The sequence below is a fragment of the Pecten maximus genome, chromosome 9 (assembly GCF_902652985.1).
Source record: "Pecten maximus chromosome 9, xPecMax1.1, whole genome shotgun sequence".
In the NCBI taxonomy this organism is placed as follows: Eukaryota; Metazoa; Mollusca; class Bivalvia; order Pectinida; family Pectinidae; genus Pecten; species Pecten maximus.
This window is the reverse complement of record NC_047023.1, coordinates 25,872,544-25,896,963: the sequence shown is the minus strand read 5'-3', so window position 1 is coordinate 25,896,963 and position 24,420 is coordinate 25,872,544. Positions and strand designations below refer to the sequence as shown.

General features: G+C 37.7%; 3 protein-coding genes across 6 annotated transcripts in view; 1 reads left to right on the top strand and 2 right to left on the bottom strand.

The window, feature by feature from the left end:
* Positions 1–4,153, top strand: part of LOC117334062 (DNA polymerase iota-like) — a 31,545-nt gene extending 27,392 nt beyond the window's left edge. For 2 of the 4 annotated variants that reach the window (XM_033893500.1, XM_033893497.1), the window contains 2 exons: positions 2,677–2,787; positions 3,686–4,153. The gene's annotated coding sequence lies outside the window, so the exon portion shown is untranslated. Of the gene's footprint in view, positions 1–2,676; positions 2,789–3,685 lie in introns of those variants that run through there. The other 2 variants (XM_033893498.1, XM_033893499.1) reach the window with 2 other exon arrangements.
* A 6,902-nt stretch (positions 4,154–11,055) lies between these two features.
* LOC117334061 lies at positions 11,056–13,503 on the bottom strand. The gene is made up of 3 exons (XM_033893496.1): positions 13,371–13,503; positions 12,132–12,312; positions 11,056–11,258 (listed from the first exon to the last, which is right to left on the bottom strand). The coding sequence occupies exons 1-3, from the start codon at positions 13,419–13,421 to the stop codon at positions 11,119–11,121; spliced, it is 372 nt and encodes a 123-aa protein (XP_033749387.1). The 5' UTR covers positions 13,422–13,503; the 3' UTR covers positions 11,056–11,118.
* Positions 13,504–20,562: 7,059 nt separating this feature from the next.
* LOC117334060 (immediate early response 3-interacting protein 1-like) lies at positions 20,563–24,220 on the bottom strand. The gene is made up of 3 exons (XM_033893495.1): positions 24,092–24,220; positions 22,882–22,977; positions 20,563–22,382 (listed from the first exon to the last, which is right to left on the bottom strand). Exons 1-3 carry the CDS (start codon positions 24,180–24,182, stop codon positions 22,327–22,329), a joined length of 243 nt encoding a protein of 80 aa, XP_033749386.1. The 5' UTR covers positions 24,183–24,220; the 3' UTR covers positions 20,563–22,326.
* Between the last annotated feature and the right edge of the window lie 200 nt (positions 24,221–24,420).

Below are 24,420 nucleotides of genomic sequence, written 5' to 3'. Positions count from 1 at the left end.
GAAACTCAACACAGAAATTATGCCATAACCAAAAGTTCAGTAAAATGTCATCGGTTTTTGTAGCTCTTCATGTTCTTAGGTTGTGTATGTGGAAGATGCGGAAAAACTCTTACAAAAATCTCAGGACATATGGTATAGTGACCTGGAATGTTAAAATATAAACACATATGAAACATATAGTTTAGTATTAATAATGTAAAAAGAAGCGGAAAATCAATGGAATACGCAAGTCCTATTTTCTACTTGACGAACTAAGGTGATGTCTTCCCCAGCTGTTAGTTTCTAATTCTTCTGATGCCAGTACATATAAAGCAGAGAACAGTCGCCGACGTGTCAGGTGTGGTATTGACAAGGCTATGGATATCACTCTTGTGCTCAGCTTATTGATGCTTTTAACTGCTCCCGCGGTCTGGTCAAAGAAATGGCGACCCAGCAATCGAAGCTGCAAACGTTGTAGCTGGTTCAAGTCAGGCTGTAGTAGAAAAAGTGCCGATTTCATCAAATTGAACTGTTACCAAGGTTTATTTAAAACTAGAGAACAACTATACAAAGACATCGAAAAAATCAACCATCCATGCCGACATGGTCTTGAAGTACGTGACATCCTCATTTTCGGGGAGAGGAGCTGTCCATATTGTCGAATGGAAAAGAAATATGGAGAGGCAATTCAAATCTTTAACGTCGGTAATGATCACTATGGGAATCGCTTTCCTGGGAATTTCGGAAACCACCCTTGTTGCAGCACGTGAGTGTTTGTATGTGATGACGTAACTTGACCTAGATTTGTATGATTGCTGTAGTCGATGAAGGTTACTTAATCTTCCGAAACACTCTTATTCTCTTACATTTCAATGGTATCCATATAAATCGATATTTTATTTACAGACTTTGTTTGATCTATTTTTAACGTCAGGATGCCTTTGGCACCTGCCGTTATAGTCGTGGTGGGTAAATTTTGTTAGTCACATTTTTGTTTCCGGCTAACAACTTCTCTTTTCTGTAATACACAAATGATATACATGATGTACATCCGCAGCCTAATATACTTCCCATTTTGACAGCAATTATTGACACGATTTAACTGATGGTTCCCGTGTTTACTGCACTTATTTAAAATGAAATATGAATGTTGGTGTTCAAGACTATTTTAGATTGTAAACATAAACAATTCCTCACCAGTATATGCAATTTTGTTGGCGTAGGATTACGTAGTTCTGTCTCAATCCTGCCTTGAAAACGAAAGTAAAAAAAATTCAGTTTGATCGTCGTGGAAATACATGCGTCCCCAGATAAACTATCGTCATGTCTTAGACTCATATGTTCATCATGAGTTCATATGCATGAACAGTTCATATAAGCCTAAAACCAACCGTGTTTACGTAGTAAAATGTTTACAATTCTATAAATAGCTTTGCAACGGAACAGGGATAGCTTCAGCTGTCACGTGACTAATCACATGATCATCAGCCAAAATGGCGGTTATGTCTAATGTAACTAAACCAGCGATCGTTCACAGTTTCATATTTATTTGTATGTCGCTAAAATGCAGAAGAAATATCAACAGGAATTGAAGGCAAGCTGTAACAAACTACATTGCCGTTTTTCATGAGGATTTTATTAAATAAGATTATTATTTGTTATTTGAAACGAAACTCATGGTTATGATCCGTGGCTGATGTACTGGCGTTTTGTTTGTCAAAACTAGGCCTATTTAATATTGTCTCGTCGGACAGAGTGACCGACAACGCGACCGCAGTTTTCTATCGGAGGTAAAATATTTGCATTTTCGATGTCACTAGGGGTCATAAAATAGATGTTTGCTGAGCCTAATTAACATCTTATAATATAAATAAAAAACGTAGGCTGTGTACATCTTGGATTTTATCTCTGATTGTACATGCAACTGTTAATAGACTGATTTGTCTTTAAGTTGATTTTTTTCCCAAAGTTTACAAGCAGCTTTACTGATTCAGAAGCATATCAATAATCTTCCACAGACATTAAATAATTACGTCAGGGAAAGAACTATAGTACTCAGCTATTGGAAAGTTTTCAGCAGATAAATACATGTTTTCTTGAATATATATAGAATAGGAAAAGCCATATTAAGACATTTCATCTGATACAAATGTAGCTGTCTGACTATAAAATCCAATTTTAAATCTCTTATTTCATGACCTTAGACCCTGACGTTTCTCAGGGCCTTTGGCCCTTTGATCAATTAAAATTACGGTTTCGTTTTGATGTCAGTCTTCTTTGCTTATTGTATTATGTATGTTAGTGCATTAAGAGAAGAAAAACTGTCTAGAAGACTGGATGTCTGGGGAATACGTGTACATCACTGTAAATGGTTTATGGTGTGTAGGTGCTACGGTAGCTGGATACGAGAGGAAAGAAGTTAATTTGTTATGAAAGTCTACATTTGAAACAGCCAAATAATTTTCCGGATAGTATCATTTTGTTTATTATAGCTTGATAGTCCGTCTTTGTATTAGTTGTGTCCTACTGATTTCATGGAAATGCAATGCAAAGTAAAAATATTAACCCGTTTCAAAAAAATTATCATTTCATATAGGGTAATAAGTATAAAATAATAATTTAATGATATAAAGACAAAATTAAATTACCTTTACGTGATACTCTCATAGACTTATTCCGCTTCAAACTTCATTGCAGCAAATATACCCTTGTATCTCCCACTACACTGATTGACCCAGGGACAGGAACGAAGTATACAGTAGCTACCTATAACACGGGACTTCAGTGGATCTGGTTCGGTCGCTGTGAGTAAGTACGGATAACGTTAGGTTATTACCTCCTCTCACTAGTAATACATTCAGGTATAGAGTTTTAATAGGTGTACATATGTACCCCACCATGTGATATCGATCTCTGGTCGTATACTTTGGGAATATACAAAGTTTCTCTCCACCACTTGGAAATAATAACTAGTAAGTATTGTCGTAACTAGCGTTCCCGTATGACAGAAAGTACTATGGAAATCCATTACTTGATTAGCATGCTTTATGTAAAACTTATCCATACGGGTATAGAATAATTAATTTGCACGTTGCCTACTTTCTTCACCGAGTCCTGCCAAATCTTCGTATTGATCATTTACTTTGGGCAACAGGAGCGGTAACTTATTATCATTTACCAAGTTAGCAAGTGAGGTTAGGCCAACTCGCTAACTATCTACCGAGTTTCGTCTGAACATTATCGATTTTGAATTTCATTTAAGGTTTCCTTATTATGTCGGTATTATCTGTTGTGCAAGTACGTGTATTTAACATGAAATAGAATTCAAATATCAAAATAAAGCAATCACAAAAATATCAGAAATTTACAGTTTTCCTGATAACTTCGTCACTCGTTATTTCGGAATGTACTTTAAGCCCAAATAATACATTTTGTTATTCGATCAATTTTTCAGATGTTAAATATCGATAACACTATTTTCAGAATTTCAAAATTGTCTAACGACTTGCATTTTATTTGTTTTGCTGGAAACAAAGAATTAATTGCCCCCCCCCCCCCCCCCCAAACTACACACGTAAAAATGCTATTGCTTTTTAACAATGTCAATTTAATTTAACTGACAACATGGTCATACATTATTTTACATTAACGAAATGTTTCTCTTCACTATTACCTAAGTATATCATGGTGAACATTTTGTTTTCAGGAACAAAAACACCCCTTGTTACAACGGTGGGACATGTTACGAGCTGTGGGATTATCCAACAGAAATACTGGTGGAAAATCCGGCCAATAATCCACCTTACATATTCAAGGAGTATCACTACCCTCGACAGTGTGTGTGTAGTCAGTGACGTCACTGGTCCCTGATAGCTACATAGCCCCTTAAACCTGGTAATGACCTGGAAACTTCACCAATTCAGTCTGAAAGTCATTGATATGACATCCAAATCGTTTGTCAACAATCCTAATCACAAACACTCATATCGTGGGAAGATAAAAATAATACGTGACATGAGCCATAATATAACCCTGACTCTTGTTTTACAAATGTAAACCACAACAGGGGTTATTTTTGTATTAAACAGCAACTTCGTGACATAACTGTATAATTATACATAATAAAAACATTATAATAAGTGATGTGCACTATCAAATGTAAGAACTGCCAATCTAAAAAATAAATGATTATGAAATAATATTCTTTTGCTGTTTTTTAAGGTCATCTGACCCGAAAGGTCAGGATGACCTATAGTCATCATGCTTCGTCCGTCGTCGTCCGCCGTGCGTCGTGCGTCGTGCGTAAACTTTTCACATTTCAAACTTCTTCTCAAGTTCCACCAGTGGGATTGAGCTGAAATTTGCCTGAAATGATCCTGAGATGGTCCTGACCAAGTTTTGTTATTTTTCGGGTAGGTCCGAAATCCAAGATGGCCGCCATAGCCGCCATCTTGAAAAACACATTTTAAACTTCTTCTCATGTTCCACCAGTGCTAATGAGCTGAAACTTGCCTGAAATGATCCTGAGATGGTCCTGACCAAGTTTTGTTATTTTTCGGGTAGGTCCGAAATCCAAGATGGCCGCCATAGCCGCCATCTTGAAAAACACATTTTAAACTTCTTCTCAAGTTCCACCAGTGCTATTGGGCTGAAATTTGCCTGAAATGATCCTGATATGATGCCGACCAAGTGTTGTTATTTTTCGGGTCAGTCCGAAATCCAAGATGGCCGCCTTGGCCGCCATCTTGAAAAACACATTTTAAACTTCTTCTCCAGTTCCACCAGTGCTATTAAACTGAAACTTGCCTGAAATGATCCTGATATGATCCTGACCAAGTGTTGTTATTTTTCGGGTCAGTCCGAAATCCAAGATGGCCGCCATAGCGGCCATCTTGAAAAACACATTTTAAACTTCTTCTCCAGTTCCACCTGTGCTATTAAGCTGAAACTTGCCTGAAATGATCCTGATATGATGCCGACCAAGTGTTGTTATTTTTCGGGTCAGTCCGAAATCCAAGATGGCCGCCGTGGCCGCCATCTTGAAAAACACATTTTAAACTTCTTCTCCAGTTCCACCAGTGCTATTAAGCTGAAACTTGCCTGAAATGATCCTGATATGATCCTGACCATGTGTTGTTATTTTTTGGGTTGGTCTGAAATCCAAGATGGCCGCCATAGCCGCCATCTTGAAAAACACATTTTAAACTTCTTCTCCAGTTCCACAAGTGCTATTGGGCTGAATCTTGCCTGAAATGATCCTGATATGATCCTGACCAAGTGTTGTTATTTTTCGGGTCAGTCCGAAATCCAGGTGGCCGCCATAGCCGCCATCTTGAAAAACACATTTTAAACTTCTTCTCCAGTTCCACCAGTGCTATTAAGCTGAAACTTGCCTGAAATGATCCTGAGATGGTCCTGACCAAGTGTTGTTATTTTTCGGGTAGGTCCGAAATCCAAGATGGCCGCCATAGCCGCCATTTTGAAAACACATTTTAAACTTCTTCTCATGTTCCACCAGTGCTATTGAGCTGAAACTTGCCTGAAATGATCCTGAGATGGTCCTGACCAAGTGTTGTTATTTTTCGGGTAGGTCCGAAATCCAAGATGGCCGCCATAGCCGCCATTTTGAAAACACATTTTAAACTTCTTCTCATGTTCCACCAGTGCTAATGAGCTGAAACTTGCCTGAAATGATCCTGAGATGGTCCTGACCAAGTGTTGTTATTTTTCGGGTAGGTCCGAAATCCAAGATGGCCGCCATAGCCGCCATCTTGAAAAACACATTTTAAACTTCTTCTCAAGTTCCACCAGTGCTATTGGGCTGAAATTTGCCTGAAATGATCCTGATATGATGCCGACCAAGTGTTGTTATTTTTCGGGTCAGTCCGAAATCCAAGATGGCCGCCTTGGCCGCCATCTTGAAAAACACATTTTAAACTTCTTCTCCAGTTCCACCAGTGCTATTAAACTGAAACTTGCCTGAAATGATCCTGATATGATCCTGACCAAGTGTTGTTATTTTTCGGGTCAGTCCGAAATCCAAGATGGCCGCCATAGCGGCCATCTTGAAAAACACATTTTAAACTTCTTCTCCAGTTCCACCAGTGCTATTAAGCTGAAACTTACCTGAAATGATCCTGATATGATGCCGACCAAGTGTTGTTATTTTTCAGGAAGGTCCGAAATCCAAGATGGCCGCCGTGGCCGCCATCTTGAAAAACACATTTTAAACTTCTTCTCCAGTTCCACCAGTGCTATTAAGCTGAAACTTGCCTGAAATGATCCTGATATGATCCTGACCAAGTGTTGTTATTTTTTGGGTTGGTCTGAAATCCAAGATGGCCGCCATAGCCGCCATCTTGAAAAACACATTTTAAACTTCTTCTCCAGTTCCACAAGTGCTATTGGGCTGAATCTTGCCTGAAATGATCCTGATATGATCCTGACCAAGTGTTGTTATTTTTCGGGTCAGTCCGAAATCCAGGTGGCCGCCATAGCCGCCATCTTGAAAAACACATTTTAAACTTCTTCTCCAGTTCCACCAGTGCTATTAAGCTGAAACTTGCCTGAAATGATCCTGAGATGGTCCTGACCAAGTGTTGTTATTTTTCGGGTAGGTCCGAAATCCAAGATGGCCGCCATAGCCGCCATTTTGAAAACACATTTTAAACTTCTTGTCATGTTCCACCAGTGCTAATGAGCTGAAACTTGCCTGAAATGATCCTGAGATGGTCCTGACCAAGTGTTGTTATTTTTCGGGTAGGTCCGAAATCCAAGATGGCCGCCATAGCCGCCATCTTGAAAAACACATTTTAAACTTCTTCTCAAGTTCCACCAGTGCTATTGGGCTGAAATTTGCCTGAAATGATCCTGATATGATGCCGACCAAGTGTTGTTATTTTTCGGGTCAGTCCGAAATCCAAGATGGCCGCCATAGCCGCCATCTTGAAAAACACATTTTAAACTTCTTCTCCAGTTCCACCAGTGCTATTAAGCTGAAACTTACCTGAAATGATCCTGATATGATGCCGACCAAGTGTTGTTATTTTTCAGGAAGGTCCGAAATCCAAGATGGCCGCCGTGGCCGCCATCTTGAAAAACACATTTTAAACTTCTTCTCCAGTTCCACCAGTGCTATTAAGCTGAAACTTGCCTGAAATGATCCTGATATGATCTTGACCAAGTGTTGTTATTTTTTGGGTTGGTCTGAAATCCAAGATGGCCGCCATAGCCGCCATCTTGAAAAACACATTTTAAACTTCTTCTCCAGTTCCACAAGTGCTATTGGGCTGAATCTTGCCTGAAATGATCCTGATATGATCCTGACCAAGTGTTGTTATTTTTTCGGGTCAGTCCGAAATCCAGGTGGCCGCCATAGCGGCCATCTTGAAAAACACATTTTAAACTTCTTCTCCAGTTCCACCAGTGCTATTAAGCTGAAACTTACCTGAAATGATCCTGATATGATGCCGACCAAGTGTTGTTATTTTTCAGGAAGGTCCGAAATCCAAGATGGCCGCCGTGGCCGCCATCTTGAAAAACACATTTTAAACTTCTTCTCCAGTTCCACAAGTGCTATTGGGCTGAATCTTGCCTGAAATGATCCTGATATGATCCTGACCAAGTGTTGTTATTTTTTGGGTCAGTCCGAAATCCAGATGGCCGCCATAGCCGCCATCTTGAAAAACACATTTTAAACTTCTTCTCCAGTTCCACCAGTGCTATTAAGCTGAAACTTGCCTGAAATGATCCTGATATGATGCCGACCAAGTGTTGTTATTTTTCGGGTCAGTCCGACATCCAAGATGGCCGCCATAGCCGCCATCTTGAAAAACACATTTTAAACTTCTTCTCCAGTTCCACCAGTGCTATTAAGCTGAAACTTGCCTGAAATGATCCTGATATGATCTTGACCAAGTGTTGTTATTTTTTGGGTTGGTCTGAAATCCAAGATGGCCGCCATAGCCGCCATCTTGAAAAACACATTTTAAACTTCTTCTCCAGTTCCACCAGTGCTATTGGGCTGAAACATGCCTGAAATGATCCTGATATGATGCCGAACAAGTGTTGTTATTTTTCGGGTTGGTCTGAAATACAAGATGGCCGCCGTGGCCGCCATCTTGAAAAACACATTTTAAACTTCTTCTCCAGTTCCATTGGTGCCATTGAGCTGGAAATGGGTGAGGATGTCAAGGAAGGCGAGCAAACATAGTGTTGTTATTTTTTCAGCCTCGTAAAAACTTTGAAATGGCAGCAATGGGGGCCATTTTGTAACATGATTGCGCAATCATGGTTTTCCTGAACAACACCTATTTCAAACTTCTTCTCAAATTCCATCAGTGGGATTCAGCCCTAACTTACCAGAAATTATCCTGAGCTGGCCCTTACCAAGTGTTGTTATTTATCGGGTCGGCCAGAAATCCAAGATGGCCACCATGGCAACCATCTTGAAAAAACATTTTAAACTTCTTATCCAGTTCCACTGGTGCCATTGAGTTGGAAATTGGTGAGGATTTTAAGGAAGGAGTGCCAACAAAGTGTTAATATTTTTCCGCCTTGTAAAATCATTGACTTGGCAGCCATGGTGGCCATTTGTAACATGATTGTGCAATCATGGTTTTCCTGAACAATGCTTATTTTAAACTTCTTCTCAAATTCCCCCAATGGAATTCAGCTGTAACTGTAACCAGAAATGATCCTGAGATGGTCCTTACCAAGTGTTGTTATTTATTGGGTCGGTCAGAAATCCAAGATGGCCACCATGGCAAACGGCGCCACTATATACTTGCTACAGAGAATACATACTACAATTATATAAGGTTTTTAGGTCATCTGACCCGAAGGGTCAGGATGACCTAAAGTCATCATGCTTCGTCCGTCGTCGTGCGCCGTGCGCCGTGCGTAAACTTTTCACATTTCAAACTTCTTCTCAAGTTCCACCAGTGGGATTGAGCTGAAACTTTCCTGAAATGATGCTGGGATGGTCCTGACCAAGTGTTGTTATTTTTCGGGTCAGTCTGAAATCCAAGATGGCCGCCACAGCCGCCATTTTGAAAACCCATTTTAAACTTCTTCTCAAGTTCCACCAGTGCTGTTGGGCTGAAACTTGCCTGAAATGTTCCTGAGATGATCCTGACCAAGTGTTGTTATTTTTCGGGTCAGTCTGAAATCCAAGATGGCCGCCACAGCCGCCATTTTGAAAACACATTTTAAACTTCTTCTCAAGTTCCACCAGTGCTTTTGAGCTGAAATTTGTCTGAAATGATCCTTATATGATTCCGACCAAGTGTTGTTATTTTTCGAGTCGGTCCGAAATCCAAGATGGCCGCCATAGCCGCCATCTTGAAAAACACATTTTAAACTTCTTCTCAAGTTCCACCAGTGCTGTTGGGCTGAAACTTGCCTGAAACGATCCTGAGATGATCCTGACCAAGTGTTGTTATTTTTCGGGTCGGTCCGAAATCCAAGATGGCCGCGGTGGCCGCCATCTTGAAAAACACATTTTAAACTTCTTCTCAAGTTCCATTGGTGCCATTGAGCTGGAATTGGGTGAGGATCTCAAGGAAGGCGAGCCAACATAGTGTTGTTATTTTTTCAGCCTCGTAAAAACTTTGACATGGCAGCAATGGCAGCCATTTTGTAACATGATTGCGCAATCATGGTTTTCCTAAACAACATCTATTTCAAACTTCTTCTCAAATTCCACCGGCGGGATTCAGCTCTAACTTACCAGAAATGATCCTGAGATGGTCCTTACCAAGTGTTGTTATTTATTGGGTCGGTCAGAAATCCAAGATGGCCACCATGGCCAACAGTGTCACTATATTCTTGCTACAGAGAATGCATACTACTATAATATAAGGGTTTTAATTTAGGGTCAGATGACCGTTAAGGCCCCTGGGCCTCTTGTTAATTTAGAGTCAGATGACCGTTAAGGCCCCTGGGCCTCTTGTTATTTCTATTCTACCATGTACTGTTTAGTTCTGAGATCGACCTCTTTCTAATAGAAAAACAGCAAAGAAACCCCGGGAAAACCTTGTAATCTATTTCTTGAGTATTGCATTATTTGTTGATGAAATATACAGGCAATACAGTTCTACGATCAAGAGCATCTATCATATGGCATTGATTTTGAAAATTTAAAAAAAAGGATAAAAAAAAGAAAAAAAAAGTGGGGGACCTCCGTAGGATTCGAACTCGCGTCGTGATAAAAATATATTGAAAGACTAACCCATTAGCCCACTCGACTATAGTAACCTTTTATGGAACGGGTGAATATTAGATATTTAAAATTGTAACAGCCGTGACTCACGAGCGTGTATTATTGGCACGAGCGTGGGTTATTGGAAAATAATACATGGTTTTTAACCAATCAAAACGGGCGTTACATAGCAAACATGGTAGAATGGGGATTAACTTCCTCGTAACATCCAGGGTGGTATGAGGGCGTATAAAATAATGAAGAACACCTGAAATATTACTTCTTATTCTTGTAGTCCGCATCTTCGTGCGATTTTTTTTCATCCACTGTTTCATTAAAAAAAAAATCCATAAAACTATCGGTCATTCCTATGTCTTCAGAAAAACATTGTCAACATTGAATTCTACGTCTCTCTTGAAAGTAATTCCATCCTACTTGAAACAAGCATTTATTTTGGCTAAAAATATGTTATCATCTCGTAACATAAATATGCGTCGCAGTTTGTTACGTTGCCTTTGATTAGCTGAAAGGGTCGCATAGTAATTTCGGAGAGGAAAGAGTCCGTGAAAGAAGTCACAAATCTTGTTTCATATCTTTTAATCTAGTTGAACGATTTTTTTTACGTTATGAAGATAAAAATGGAGTACACACCATTCACAAACTGTTTCGGGATCTCCCCGCTTTCGTATGGTATCCGGGACGTAAAGGATCAGTCGACTAAATCATTGACAAAGTTAAGATTTACTTTTTAATCTGAATATGGGAATTAAAGAGGCTGGTTTTACTGATGACGTCACAATCATGAATGATATCGGGGTTACCACGACTATAAGCGTCACAGACTCAAAACGAAAAAATAAAACAAAACAAAAACAATGGTTGCAATAATTAATTGTTAATTTTTATTTAATGTATACATCAATGACACGTCGGCACTCTTAGCCTTGTTCAACTGCTACGAGAGGCGCTTTGGTCGTTGTTCGGTTTCCTACGCCGTGCTCACAGACTCCGTATCCGGGAGGAATATTTGATGATTCAATAGCAAGGCTCAGATGATCCAGGGATTCACAATGATATCCTATGGGATAAAACGGATACGATGCCATTATATTAAGAATGAGACTAGTATACTTCATCATATGAATGCATGCTTATTTTGGTGATATTTCGTGCTAAACGTAAAAAAACAACAACAATATTACAGGAATATTGAGACTGATTTTGAACTGTATTCAGTTCTTGTTGATATGCCTAGTGGTTCCGTTGTCACCACGTTAGTTCCTATTTGGAGAATGTAACTTGACCCGGATTTGACCTAGATTTGTATAGCAGGTGTCGTCGATTTGACCTAGATTTGTATAGCAGGTGTCGTCGATTTGACATAGAATTGTATAGCAGGTGTCGTCGATTTGACCTAGATTTGTATAGAAGGTGTCGTCGATTTGACCTAGATTTGTATAGCAGGTGTCGTCGATTTGACATAGATTTGTATAGCGGGTGTCGTCGATTTGACCTAGATTTGTATAGCAGGTGTCGCCGATTTGACATAGATTTGTATAGCGGGTGTCGTCGATTTGACCTAGATTTGTATAGCGGGTGTCGTCGATTTGACCTAGATTTGTATAGTAGGTGTCGTCGATTTGACATAGATTTGTATAGATGGTGTCGTCGATTTGACCTTGATTTGTATAGCAGGTGTCGTCGATTTGACCTAAATGTGTATAGCAGGTGTCGTCGATTTGACCTATATTTGTATAGCAGGTGTCGTCGATTTGACCTAGATTTGTATAGCAGGTGTCGTCGATGACGCAGAAGACGCTTATCCTTTCTAAACATCTAGTTTTATCTATAATTTTGTTTTTGGAGTTCGAATTTTTCCCTTGTTTGATCGATTCTGAGTTAGAGTTTCTTTATCGTGTCAGTATTCTGTATTGGTCTTGACGACACTTACCGTCAGCACAGCCACATGATGAATATTCATGACCGTTAAGGTGACACCGCTGTAGATAACTAATGGTCCTGTGGGAACAGGTATGTCGGAACCCGTCATACAAGCAACATCCGTCACTACAGTCCGCGTCTGTGGTACAGTGGGTGGGAGGTGGGCCGAACAGGTCATCAAACAACAACGCCTTAAAAGTAAAAGATTCATTGTCGAATCACAACCCTAGAAACTGAACCGATGGCAGGTGGCGACTAATAAGGCATGGTGAACTTTATTGACCTTCTCGTGAAAAGTGTTCACACTAACATGATCGCTCATCAATGATGTAAAGTTTGTAGATATGAAAACATACATCTCATTATAATACTTTGTTAGGCCTTAAGTCATATATTGAAATCAATTCAGTTTAAGGGCATAAGATATTTGTTTTAAGGGAGATTACTCTGACGGAAGTGGCAAAATCCATGATTAATTATATAATCCCTTATCATAATTCAACTGTAAAACGTTTATGATGTTTTAAAAATCAATTTTATTTCTGGTTCTAAATCAAGAAACTTTTGACAATGAACTAATTCAGTACATATACTGGACGACATATTGTGATATTAACAGGACTTTTAGATTATACAAAATCAAGAAAATAAAAAAAAAACCCATATTTTGACGGAATTATTCGTATTTAAAACAAACAAACATTAATACATTTAATATCGAAGAATTTAATATGAATATATCAATGGCAATGAATTCCGAAAAGGTTGTATGTCCACGTGATTTTAACAGTATACAATTAACACACGACCTGTCCATTATAACCGTATACAATTAACGCACGACCTGTTGATTATAACCGTATAAATTTACACACGACCTGTCGATTTGATTATATCCGTTTACAATTTACACACGACCTTTCGATTTGATTATAACTATCTTCACTGGTTATTTGTCTGATGAAGGTGACAGGGGGAGGTCGTCAACGAAACGTCACACATAAAACCATATACTGAATGTCTTATACGAAAGTCTGTTCGCATACATATTAAAAAACTTACATAAAATGGTTCATAAAACAAAAATGACTTTACTTATTTTATTCAGAATGGGGATAGATCCAGTGTTAGTACTGTGAGTATGAGCGATTTTACTCTTTATAACAATGTTATTTGATACATAATATGAGTCTTGGGTGAAGACATGACATCATTTGTCCTTAATATTCTCGTAATGTTATTTGCTTACCTGACTAAGACATACGGCCGACAGTAGAACGCAGACTATTGCGATCTTCATGGTGATCAGTTGTTACCTGGTGCGTGTGACGGTCGCGATCGAGACCTTCTAGTTTAATTTCCTGGGAATCCACAGATGTACGGTTTCACACACAACCTTATCTGGTCGACAACCATGACGTTTTCGTGACCATTACAGTATATAAAGGTACGAAGCCCGAGTTAGTTTCGAAATATTCCTAAATTAAGATTGTGTACATTTAAAACAGCCCATAATTTAAGAGAAATCATCCTTTATTCTTGAAAGCCTTAATATATAAAGAAAATCCTTGTTAAGCGTATCCGTAGGGACATTCCCTAACTTAAGGAAACTCTCAAACTTGAGAAGCCCCTAACGTATAATTCCTTACTTAGAAAAAGTCATTGTCTTTAATATAAAGACATTTAACATTGTCTATCATTACCACCTGACCTGTACATCGGTCAATACGGAATATTGTCTATCATTACCACATGTCCGGTATATCGGTCAGTACGGAATATTATCTATCATTACCACATGTCCGGTATATCGGTCAGTACGGAATATTGTCTATCATTACCACATGTCCGGTATATCGGTCAGTACGGAATATTGTCTATCATTACCACATGTCCGGTATATCGGTCAGTACGGAATATTGTCTATCATTACCACATGTCCGGTATATCGGTCAGTACGGAATATTGTCTATCATTACCACATGTCCGGTATATCGGTCAGTACGGAATATTGTCTATCATTACCACATGTCCGGTATATCGGTCAGTACGGAATATTGTCTATCATTACCACATGTCCGGTATATCGGTCAGTACGGGATATTGTCTATCATTACCACATGTCCGGTATATCGGTCAGTACGGAATATTGTCAATCATTACCACATGTCCGGTACATCGGTCAGTACGGAATATTGTCTATCATTACCACATGTCCGGTACATCGGTCAGTACGGAATATTGTCTATCATTACCACATGTCCGGTACATCGGTCAGTACGGAATATTGTCTATCATTACCACACGTCCGGTACATCGGTCAATACGGAATATTGTCTATCATTACCACATGTCCGGTATATCGGTCAGTACGGAATATTGTCTATCATTACCACATGTCCGGTATATCGGTCAATACGGAATATTGGCTATCATTACCACATGTCCGGTATATCGGTCAGTACGGAATATTGTCTATCATTACCACATGTCCGGTACACCAATCAATACGGAATGTTCAGACCGAGAAGTAAAATTTATTTCACGATCGGAATCCACAACATATACATTCAGTAAAGCAGCACTGTCCGCCATTAAGTCGATTAACCCACGTAACATTTATACTGTAAATTTCGCGGGCAATTGTCTTCAGGGATTAATAATACCAATGCAATCAACTTATATAATTTTTTAACAGATAATGAATACCCGGATATTGAATGCGTTTATAAAAAATACCCACGAAATTTACTTATATTAACTCACGAGGAAATTTAATTTAGATGTAAATTTAACGTAAGTGAAAAGTTTACCGATACACCTACATGTATATATGACCGAAACACGTAAGTGAAAAGTTTATAGATACACCTATATATGACCGGAAAGTGGAAAGTTTACAGATACACCTACGAGGGCCGATTGATATATAGGGGCCGTTTACCCAATGACTGGTCTCATTTAGTTAGTTTTAATCGACGAGGTAGCACTCTTAAGTAAACAACACAAGCGTCTTTTGCAAAATGGACAAAATCGATGAAAGAACAGTGATCCAATATTTGCATTAAAAAGGTTTAACACCAAAGGATATCTATATTGATATATTTACATTCCTAATGTGGTTTGCTGATATGAACATACCAAGTGAAAACAACAAACATATGACCATGAATACACTATGAAAACCGTATGAAAACATTAAATTGTCTCTCGTGCAAATCACCTGATTAATACACCATCGACAGTAAGAGTAGCTTCCCTTGGATCGATAACGTTGGTACGAGATAAGTGTTAAAAATATTGAATGATTGTATTTAATATTATTTTTACTTTAATACTTCTTTTTTTTTTTATACAAAATTAAACAAAAAATACCGGAAAATGCGGAACGACATTAAAACAATGGCGTGGTGCATAGGCGGGATCTCCCGGCTGTTCTAATAATTTGGCGTTTCGTCGTATACATGACAAATTTTTCTTTTTAATAAAATTTTTCGTTTTCTCGATATAAATTTTTTAAATCAAGGTTATATAAATATATGAATTGAATAGATTTTTTTAATTTTCATTGCGGCTATGAATACCAGTAGCTAGCTACATATCCTCCGAGGCGCGCTACCGAAAGCAACACCACGGAAAGATGTCCCTTCACATGCTACAGTAAAAAGGTGGTTGGTGGAATTTAAGCGTGGCCGACAAAGCCTTGAGGATGACCCCCGTCGTGGAAGGCCTGTCAATGTTGCAACTCCAGAAATGGTCAATGAAGTTCATGTTATTGTTATGACTGACAGACGAGTCACAAAACGATATGTAGCCAGTTGAGTTGGCATTTCACGGAAAAGAGTACATTCCATTCTGACCGAGGATCTTGCAATGAGAAAGCTTTCCGTCCGATGTGTACCAAGACTTCTGGCAGTTGATCAGAAGCACACCAGGCGCACATTATCGAGTGCTAATCTTTTTAGGAAGATCCTGTAAACTTTCTTCAGAGATTTGTCACTGTGGATGAAACATGGGTCCATCATTTTACCCTTGAGGCCAAACAACAATCGAAACAATGGAAGCACCTTGGCTCTTCCCCGCCAAAGAAGGCAAAGACTGTTCCATCAGATCGGGAGATTATGGCCTCGGTTTTCTGGGATGATGATGGTATTCTGCTGATAGATGATCTCCAAAAGGGACAAAAAAACCAATGGCACATACTATGCTTCACGTCTGAGGCAGTTACGGGAAAATATTAAACTGAAGCGCCGCGAAAAGCTCACCTGGGTAATGTTCCTGTTCACAAGTATGTCATTGCCACCGCTGCCATTCACGATTGTGGCTTTAAATTTATTGAGCATCCGCCTTATTCACCTGATCTCGCTCCATCAGACTTTCATATATTTCCAAAACTAACTGGAGCTATTTCAGGCACCCACTTTCAGTCCGATGATGACGTCATACACGCAGTGGATGACTTGCTGAACAGCCAAGAAAAGGAGTTCTATAAAAGTGGCGTTAAGGCCCTGAGACACCGCTGGCAAAAATGTATAGATACTGAAGGGGATTTTATTGAAAAATAATGCAATATATCCGGCAAAATTCAAATCCTTCAATATGAGGCTCACAACATATCAATCAGCCCTCGTAAATCAGGGGCCGCGGTAACCGAGTGGTTAAGGTATCCCGACACTTTATCACTAGCCCTTCACCTTTGGGTTGCGAGTTCGAAACCTACATGGGACAGTTGCCAGGCCGTAGGCCGGTGGTTTTTCTCCAGGTGCTCCGGGTTCCCTCCGCCTCCAAAACCTGGCACGTCCTTAAATGGCACTGGCTGTTAATGGGACGTTGAACAAAAACAAACCGTCAAACAAACAAAAATCGTAAATCTGACCGAAACACGTAAATGCAAAGTTTACAGATATACCTATATATGACCGAAAACAACAATATTCTTTACCTTATTGTAATGTTGTGAGGTATGGGGAACTCGCTTTACGCTACATTATGATATCGTCAGGCAAAACAACAAACGTCTTTTCTGTTCCAAGTCTTTATATGAATCATCAAAATGTATCTCACAAACGAAAAGAATTACAACAAAGGGGAATAACTCGCATATAGAGTTGGATTATCTCCCCTAGACTGTACAATTATGTGATCTCGTAACACCCATACAACCTACATACACAACATTATAGTTTGATTACCATTGTACCAATTTTTCATTTCTGTATCGCGCCATTGGCCTTGGTGACCTATAGATTGTACGTTTAGTCAAGCTGGAACTGTTACGGAAACGTTCACAACGGTGATATCTATGCAAGCCTTCCATTTTACTATCACATGTTCAGATAAGACATGTCCATCAAGACAGGGGAACTCTCATTTAGAATATAGCCCCCTGAAAATGGATTTTTATTAATCAACTTTTAAGTTAACAAGTTAACTGGTTGGTAAATTACACAATTTTTATCTATTGTTAAACTAATGGGTTTGTAAACTACACAGTTTCTGTTTATAGTTTTACCATGTTTCGTTAGATAACAACAGATACATGTCCACTTTTTACATGTGTAATGTACTGTACATTCATATTATGAATATAAAGATAAGTTCAATAAACAAGAAAAGGGAAAATATAAACGGAATTTTATTAATCAACCTTTAAGTTAACAAATTAGCTGGTTGGTAAATTACACAATATTTGTCTATTGTTAAACCAATGGGTTTGTAAACTACACAGTTTCTGTTTAAAGTTTTACCATGTTTCGTGAGGTAACAACAGATACATGTCCTTTATTTTTTACATGTGTAATGTACTGTACATTCATATTATGATTATAATGAATATTTAAATAATCTATTTAAAATTGTCATTGAATATTGAGTTGTAATTTGAATAATAATAGGTCTATATCCAAATACATATGCGATGTATAGGTGTATGTGATTATATGGAAAAAAAATTTAAAAAAAAAAAAAAAAAAAAAAGACATGTCCGTCAAGACAGGGGAACTTCCATTTAGAATATAGACCCCTGAATGTGAACTTCCAACCTAAAATGGTCTACAAGATATGACTTGCGGTACTGGCGCCACTATTATATATATCAAGAGAAGAGCAACGTCGCGAAGAGCGACAATGCGTCATGAGAAAAGCGACAGTGCGCAAAGGAAGAGCGACAGTGCGTCATGAGAAAAGCGACAGTGCGCAAAGGAAGAGCGACAGTGCGTCATGAGAAAAGCGACAGTGCGCAAAGGAAGAGCGACAATGCGTCATGAGAAAAGCGACAGTGCGCTAGGCCTGTACAAAGAGCGACAGTGCTCTGTGCGAAGAGCAATAATGCGCAAAGCGAAGAGTGTCAGTGCGTTTTACGAACAGGAACAGTGCGCCATGCAAACAGGAACAGTGCGAAGCAAAGAGCAAAAAAAAAATTAAAAAAATGCGCCATCCAACAAAAGTAACTCGCCAATGCGACAGGGCATGTTCTAATCTGCGTTAGTACAGTACCAAATGGAATGCATTTTGTTGAATAAATTAAACAAATATAATAAATATTGTTTTACCGTCATTTATTGATTGACACGTTCATTCCGTCCGTTTGTAGGCATCTAACGTTAGCCAAGTAAACTGAAATGAAATGGAACAAGTGCACAAACCTTCACATAACGGTTGGGCCTATATAGAAACACATCAACACTGATTTTGTCGAGACGCATATAGCGCTACGCATACAGAGTAAATATAAAATGTATTTAAATCTTCTGTAACAGGACTTTCACAACAATCCAAATACACCGCTTCGTCAACATACAGATCTCGTGAAGAACTCTCGCGAGTATGGGCGTGGCTAAATGACCGACTTTGAAAGCTTCTTTCTGATTGGTCAGTCCGCACAGTATGACACGTCACCAGCGGAGGTCACAGAGTATTTTACAGCGTACTTGTAGCGATGTAAAACAATGTTTGTACATGTATAGTAAACGTGTTTAGGGATAGTACGTTGTTTTTCGTGGCTATACTGGCGATTAGAACATGAAATTTGGTTTAAACTCGAGACCTATCGGTATCGGTCTCGGGTTCAAACCAAATTTCATGTTCTAATCGCCAGTACAGCTAAGAAAAACAACGTACTATCCCCTAAATATCATCCAAAATTAAGGTCCAGTGACTCTGGAAGTCAGGAATGCCGCGAACGTTGACTTCAGTTTCGCAGATGTATTGTAGTATTGGTACCCCAACAAACCCTCTAGATTACACGAGTTTGTTTGTTTTTGTGTGTGTAGATTCTAGATCTACTTTGGGATTAAAAACTTTTTTTTTTTAAATTATTTGAAGATTGTGTTTGATAATTAGTTCTTAGTAAAATAGAAAACGTTCTCTAATAAATGAATTTTCCCCCTTCTTATTTAACATGAAGATTGCTATTTTGTGGATAAATAGTGTCATATTTGGTGAAGGTGAGGAATAAGTAATTTGCAGAATTTGTTATTTGTTTTGCAATCACTTTTTAATGTGGATATTTGCTTTTTTATTTTGATGAAGAAATACGGAAATGTTAGCAGTTTTTGGAATTTGCTTTAAACGTAATACATATACTGGTAATATGCGTGTTATTCTTGTTAAGGTTTGAAACCTTATTGGATATTGATCACGTTTAAATTTGTTATCCCAGAGTACTCTTATGTTTAACGATGGAGCAGAGTCTCGTGAATTTCCGACGATTAGTGTTATCATGAAACAAGAGATCCCTGAGGGATCTTGGCGCCCACCATTGACCTTTTCTCTTCTTCCCCCTTCTTTCAAAACATTTAATAACTTTATATAACACGATATAGCAGGAACAACCTGCAATTGTCAAAATCCAAGATGGCCGGTCAGCCATGTTGTTTTCTGATCGGTCCTAAAATGCAATATGCACAACAAGTGACCAAGGAGAGCTTATATATGAAATTTGAGAAAGATCCCATCAGTACTTTCTGAGGAAAAGCGATAGCAAACTTCAATTGTCAAAATCCAAGATGGCCACCTGTGGGCCATGTTGTTTTCCGATCAGTCCCTAATGCAATATGAATATTTAGGGAACAAGGAGAACTTACATATGAAATTTTAGAAAGATCCCTTCAGTACATTCTGATAAATGGCGATAACAAACTCCAATTGTCAAAATCCAAGATGGCCGCCGGTCAGCCATGTTGTTTTCAGATAGGTCTCAAAATGCAATATGCACAACTAGGTACCAAGGGAAACTTATGTAATTTGAGAAAAATACCTTCAGTTCTTTCTGAGAAATAGTGATAGTAAAAAAAATCAAACTGAAGTAGCTTGTGTGTGAATATCTCTCCCCTCATCATCCAGATATAAACTTGAACAGTTTCTAAAGGTATATCCTTAGTAAAACCCAACACCAGGGTATCACAGTGGGCAATGTGTCAGTAAAAAAACAATACATAAACTTAATCTCAATTACTTTATTTACAAAACAGTCAATATCACATATAATGAAATTTTTCATGGTAATTATGAACATTTTCTCTCTTGCAAAGATTACTTGTGATCATATCACTTCCACTCAAATTATACACTCGCGTAAAATACAGGGACGCCAATTTAAATCATGCACACCAACAGCATATATCTATTCAAGTTCATGCATTAAAAGCATATGTATGGATAAGTTTTACGACATACATCTAAGATTACTTGAAGAGTATATATCAAATTTGTAAGACAGTGATAACAATAATTTTTTCCTGAACAAAATTAATGCAGTGATTTGTAAACTTTCATTCAGGGGACACAGGTAGTGCCAGGCAGACGTAAAATTTCGTTAAAATGGGAAACAAAATAAGTAGTGGAAATATAGGTGGAGTGACTTCAAATGACATTTTGAGCAGCTGAAGGACAAAAGTACAAGTTAGACATTAGGGTGAAATTATTTTCTTTGTTATGTTATGGTATGTTACTAAAAATGACTCGTATGATGTCTGCCTTATGATCACCTAATAAGATTTTACAAGCTTATAATTTTGGTTTTTTGAAAAAAATTCTCAAAAAAATGACTGTCATGGCAAGAATTATTTTATTCAATGACACCAATGCAGTCATACTTTCTCATCCACATACAAGTATACATATTATAGCACTACACTTAAGTTAAGGGTGTATTCCTCAGACATTGTACTGGGGATTTCTGTTACAGGTTACTCAATACAGGCACATCTTGTTCACTTAACATATATCAGTCACAGGAGATAAAAAGAATACCAAAATGAAAGAGCAGACTTACCAGCACAAACTAGGGACTACTTTAAGTTTCTTTAAGCATTGGCTTCTAAAAACGATGAACTCAAAAAAAGACATTATCATTTTTACACACTTCATGTATTCCTAATCCCAAAATAGTTACAATCTTTAAGCAATGCTATCTGGATATCTTAGCTCTTGACAGCATCAACAATCAGACATAGCAGGATTTTATCACACTAAAATGTTCAAATGTACATGAATAGGAGATTGAATTCTTGCATGGGATTTATATTTACTGTATTTGCAGTTGTGTCTACATTACTAGCCCTAACCCTGTACTGCTTGGAAACTAGACTACAATTGTTGCAACTTTCCCACTTCATTTCTATCATATCAAGATGGCTGATATACCATACTACTTTGTATTTTCCTTAAACCCTACATGATGATTTTCCTCTGATTTCATTTACCATGTAATATTGATAATAAAATTAGCACTTGTATCTACTGTGATTATATTTCCTTTATAACACAAATACTGTACATATCTAAACTGATGAAAAATTGATATCCCTGTAGGAACTTTAAGCACTTAATGCAACAACAGCAGAAATAAGGTCTACTAAATTTAGTCATAGGCCTTAAAATTGTAACAACTACCGGTATTTTCTATACGGTTAAGTAATATCCTTGGTGAAACACTACCAGTCGATCATGCATTCAGTACTTAGTATATACTGCTGTGGCGCTGTATAAAAGCTGTCTATACTGCTGGGCGCTGTATAAATGCTATCTTTACTGCTGTGGCACTGTATAAAATCTGTCCTGTAATACTGAATATATATGTTGGTCTATGTTGCTCCCATTGCATATCTTCTTCATCAAGTTCAAGTTCAAGTACATCACAATAACTGACAAAATCATTTTGGTTTCAATATTAATCAATTCCATGGTCACAAATGTGGGTCCTGTTATCCAAGTATTAATTTAAATCCAATTACCATGATATTTATTCCAATCAGAGGTACTGCAATACAAATCAAAAGAATATTATTAACACAATGAAATCATTATATCAAATTCAAATATGTATATCCCACCATTTTTTTCATCACTACTTTCAACATGTATAAGCAACACAGTTCAATGAAATCCAATCATCATCAAATCAAATAATTATACACAATACTATTCTTGACTAGCCGCATTTCTCTAGAATATTAAAATTGTAAATAAAATATAAATTGAGTTTGATGATTTTGTCTTGATTTCAAACAAGGGGGAGATAATTTAGTATCAGATTTCAGATGAACAATTCATACAATAACCTAGATAATTTAGTATCAGAATTCAGATGAATAATTCATACAAAAACCTAAGTGGCTGGTGACCAGTCAATAAGTATCCCTAAAATATCTTTGAAACATACATGTATATCATATATATCCTAAATACACTTTTACAATGATAATCATTGCAGTTAGTACATATCCATCACATTTAAACTTTTAAGGATAAATACTTACTTCTCATCACAGTCCTTATAGATCGTATCAAGTTAAGTAATTGAGTTTTCATACTCGGGTCTTCACCAAATCCCCTCTGGTCTGTTCCCCAGCCAACTACAATGACAAATGATGATCATATATTGTTGTTTTTTTCCGTCCATTATGATCAGATAAAAATAAATTCAAGTCTACCACCATATAGCGAGGTGCCAACTTAGGATTTTAAAGGTTCACTAGTCAAAGGGGCAAAACTCTTTTTCCCTTTAATTTTGAACATCATACAAAACCATTTCTTTTAAGTTTATGATTTATATAAGTACATAATGTATATTCAAATGAATTATGTGTGCAAGAAGGATATATATATATATATAGGGACAGGGAATCAGCCTTGGTTGTCCTATAGTGAAAAGTAAGTGTGTTTTCACTGTGGTGTTATCCCTCTTTGTTAAATTAATTAATTACAATACAACATTTATAAATCTTGTCAGAGGTTCTCTGTCCCTAATAATTAAAGAAATGTTGACTGCACAATAACAGAAGTCTGATGGCAGATGAGCCTTTTACATTCATATGTAAATGTGTCTAAATTGAGAGTTTTTTTCAGTAGGGGGAAGGGTGTGTGTGGATATTATATCACTTAGTAATTTTGAAAACATCAGGAATTATTGGCCTCACCAGCTGATCACAACACCAATGTCTCTTGCAATACTTTAACGTTTCGATTATACTATTTACATGTACATAGAAGGCAAACGTACAATGTAGATACATTCACAATGATGTGTAGCCTTGTGCAATCGGGGCATCAGTTGACCCATGATTTTTTTGTAATTTCAGAAGTCAAATAACTACTTCTGAATTTTGAAGGGTCAAAAAGTAGAAAACACATGTCTCTTCAATTCCAAGAGTAAACTATTATTTAAAGGACTCGAGTCAAAAACATACTCTCTAGTGTCTACTGGAAGCCCCGTAAAAGTGTATAAGTACTAAGAGACTATCACAATGTATATCGTGTTCGTTATCGCGGTTATATTTATAGGCCTTCTGCAGAGAGTAACAAATGGATATAATAGAGAACGTAGGTATGTTGTTATGAGTTTGGAAGCCCTAACTAGGATTGCATTCAGGTATTGGACGTGATGACGTGTTCTCCGCACTTCGCCTCGAATAACGTTTCACCCGATATAGCAGTTATCATATCTAGGTCAACAACATATAAACTTACTTTTAGCGAGAAATCGCTCTTCGTGAAGTACGCATACTGCATTTAAACACAGTATTATGGCTTCTATAAGTGAATACAAGCCGAAAGCCATTTTGACAGGTGGCAAATTTTAACGAATCGTTGTCAATCATATCCTTTCTATTCACTGTACAAGAGCTCCCAATTCAAACGTAGGAGTGATTTCGATGTAGGAGATAAATCGGGAAAGACTAGTTACAGGACTTTCTACACGGATAATAGTAAGATATAACTAATGGTTCAACGAATCCATATTTACATTTTAACACAATGTTAACAAATACCATTCATGTATTTGATTGGTATAATCA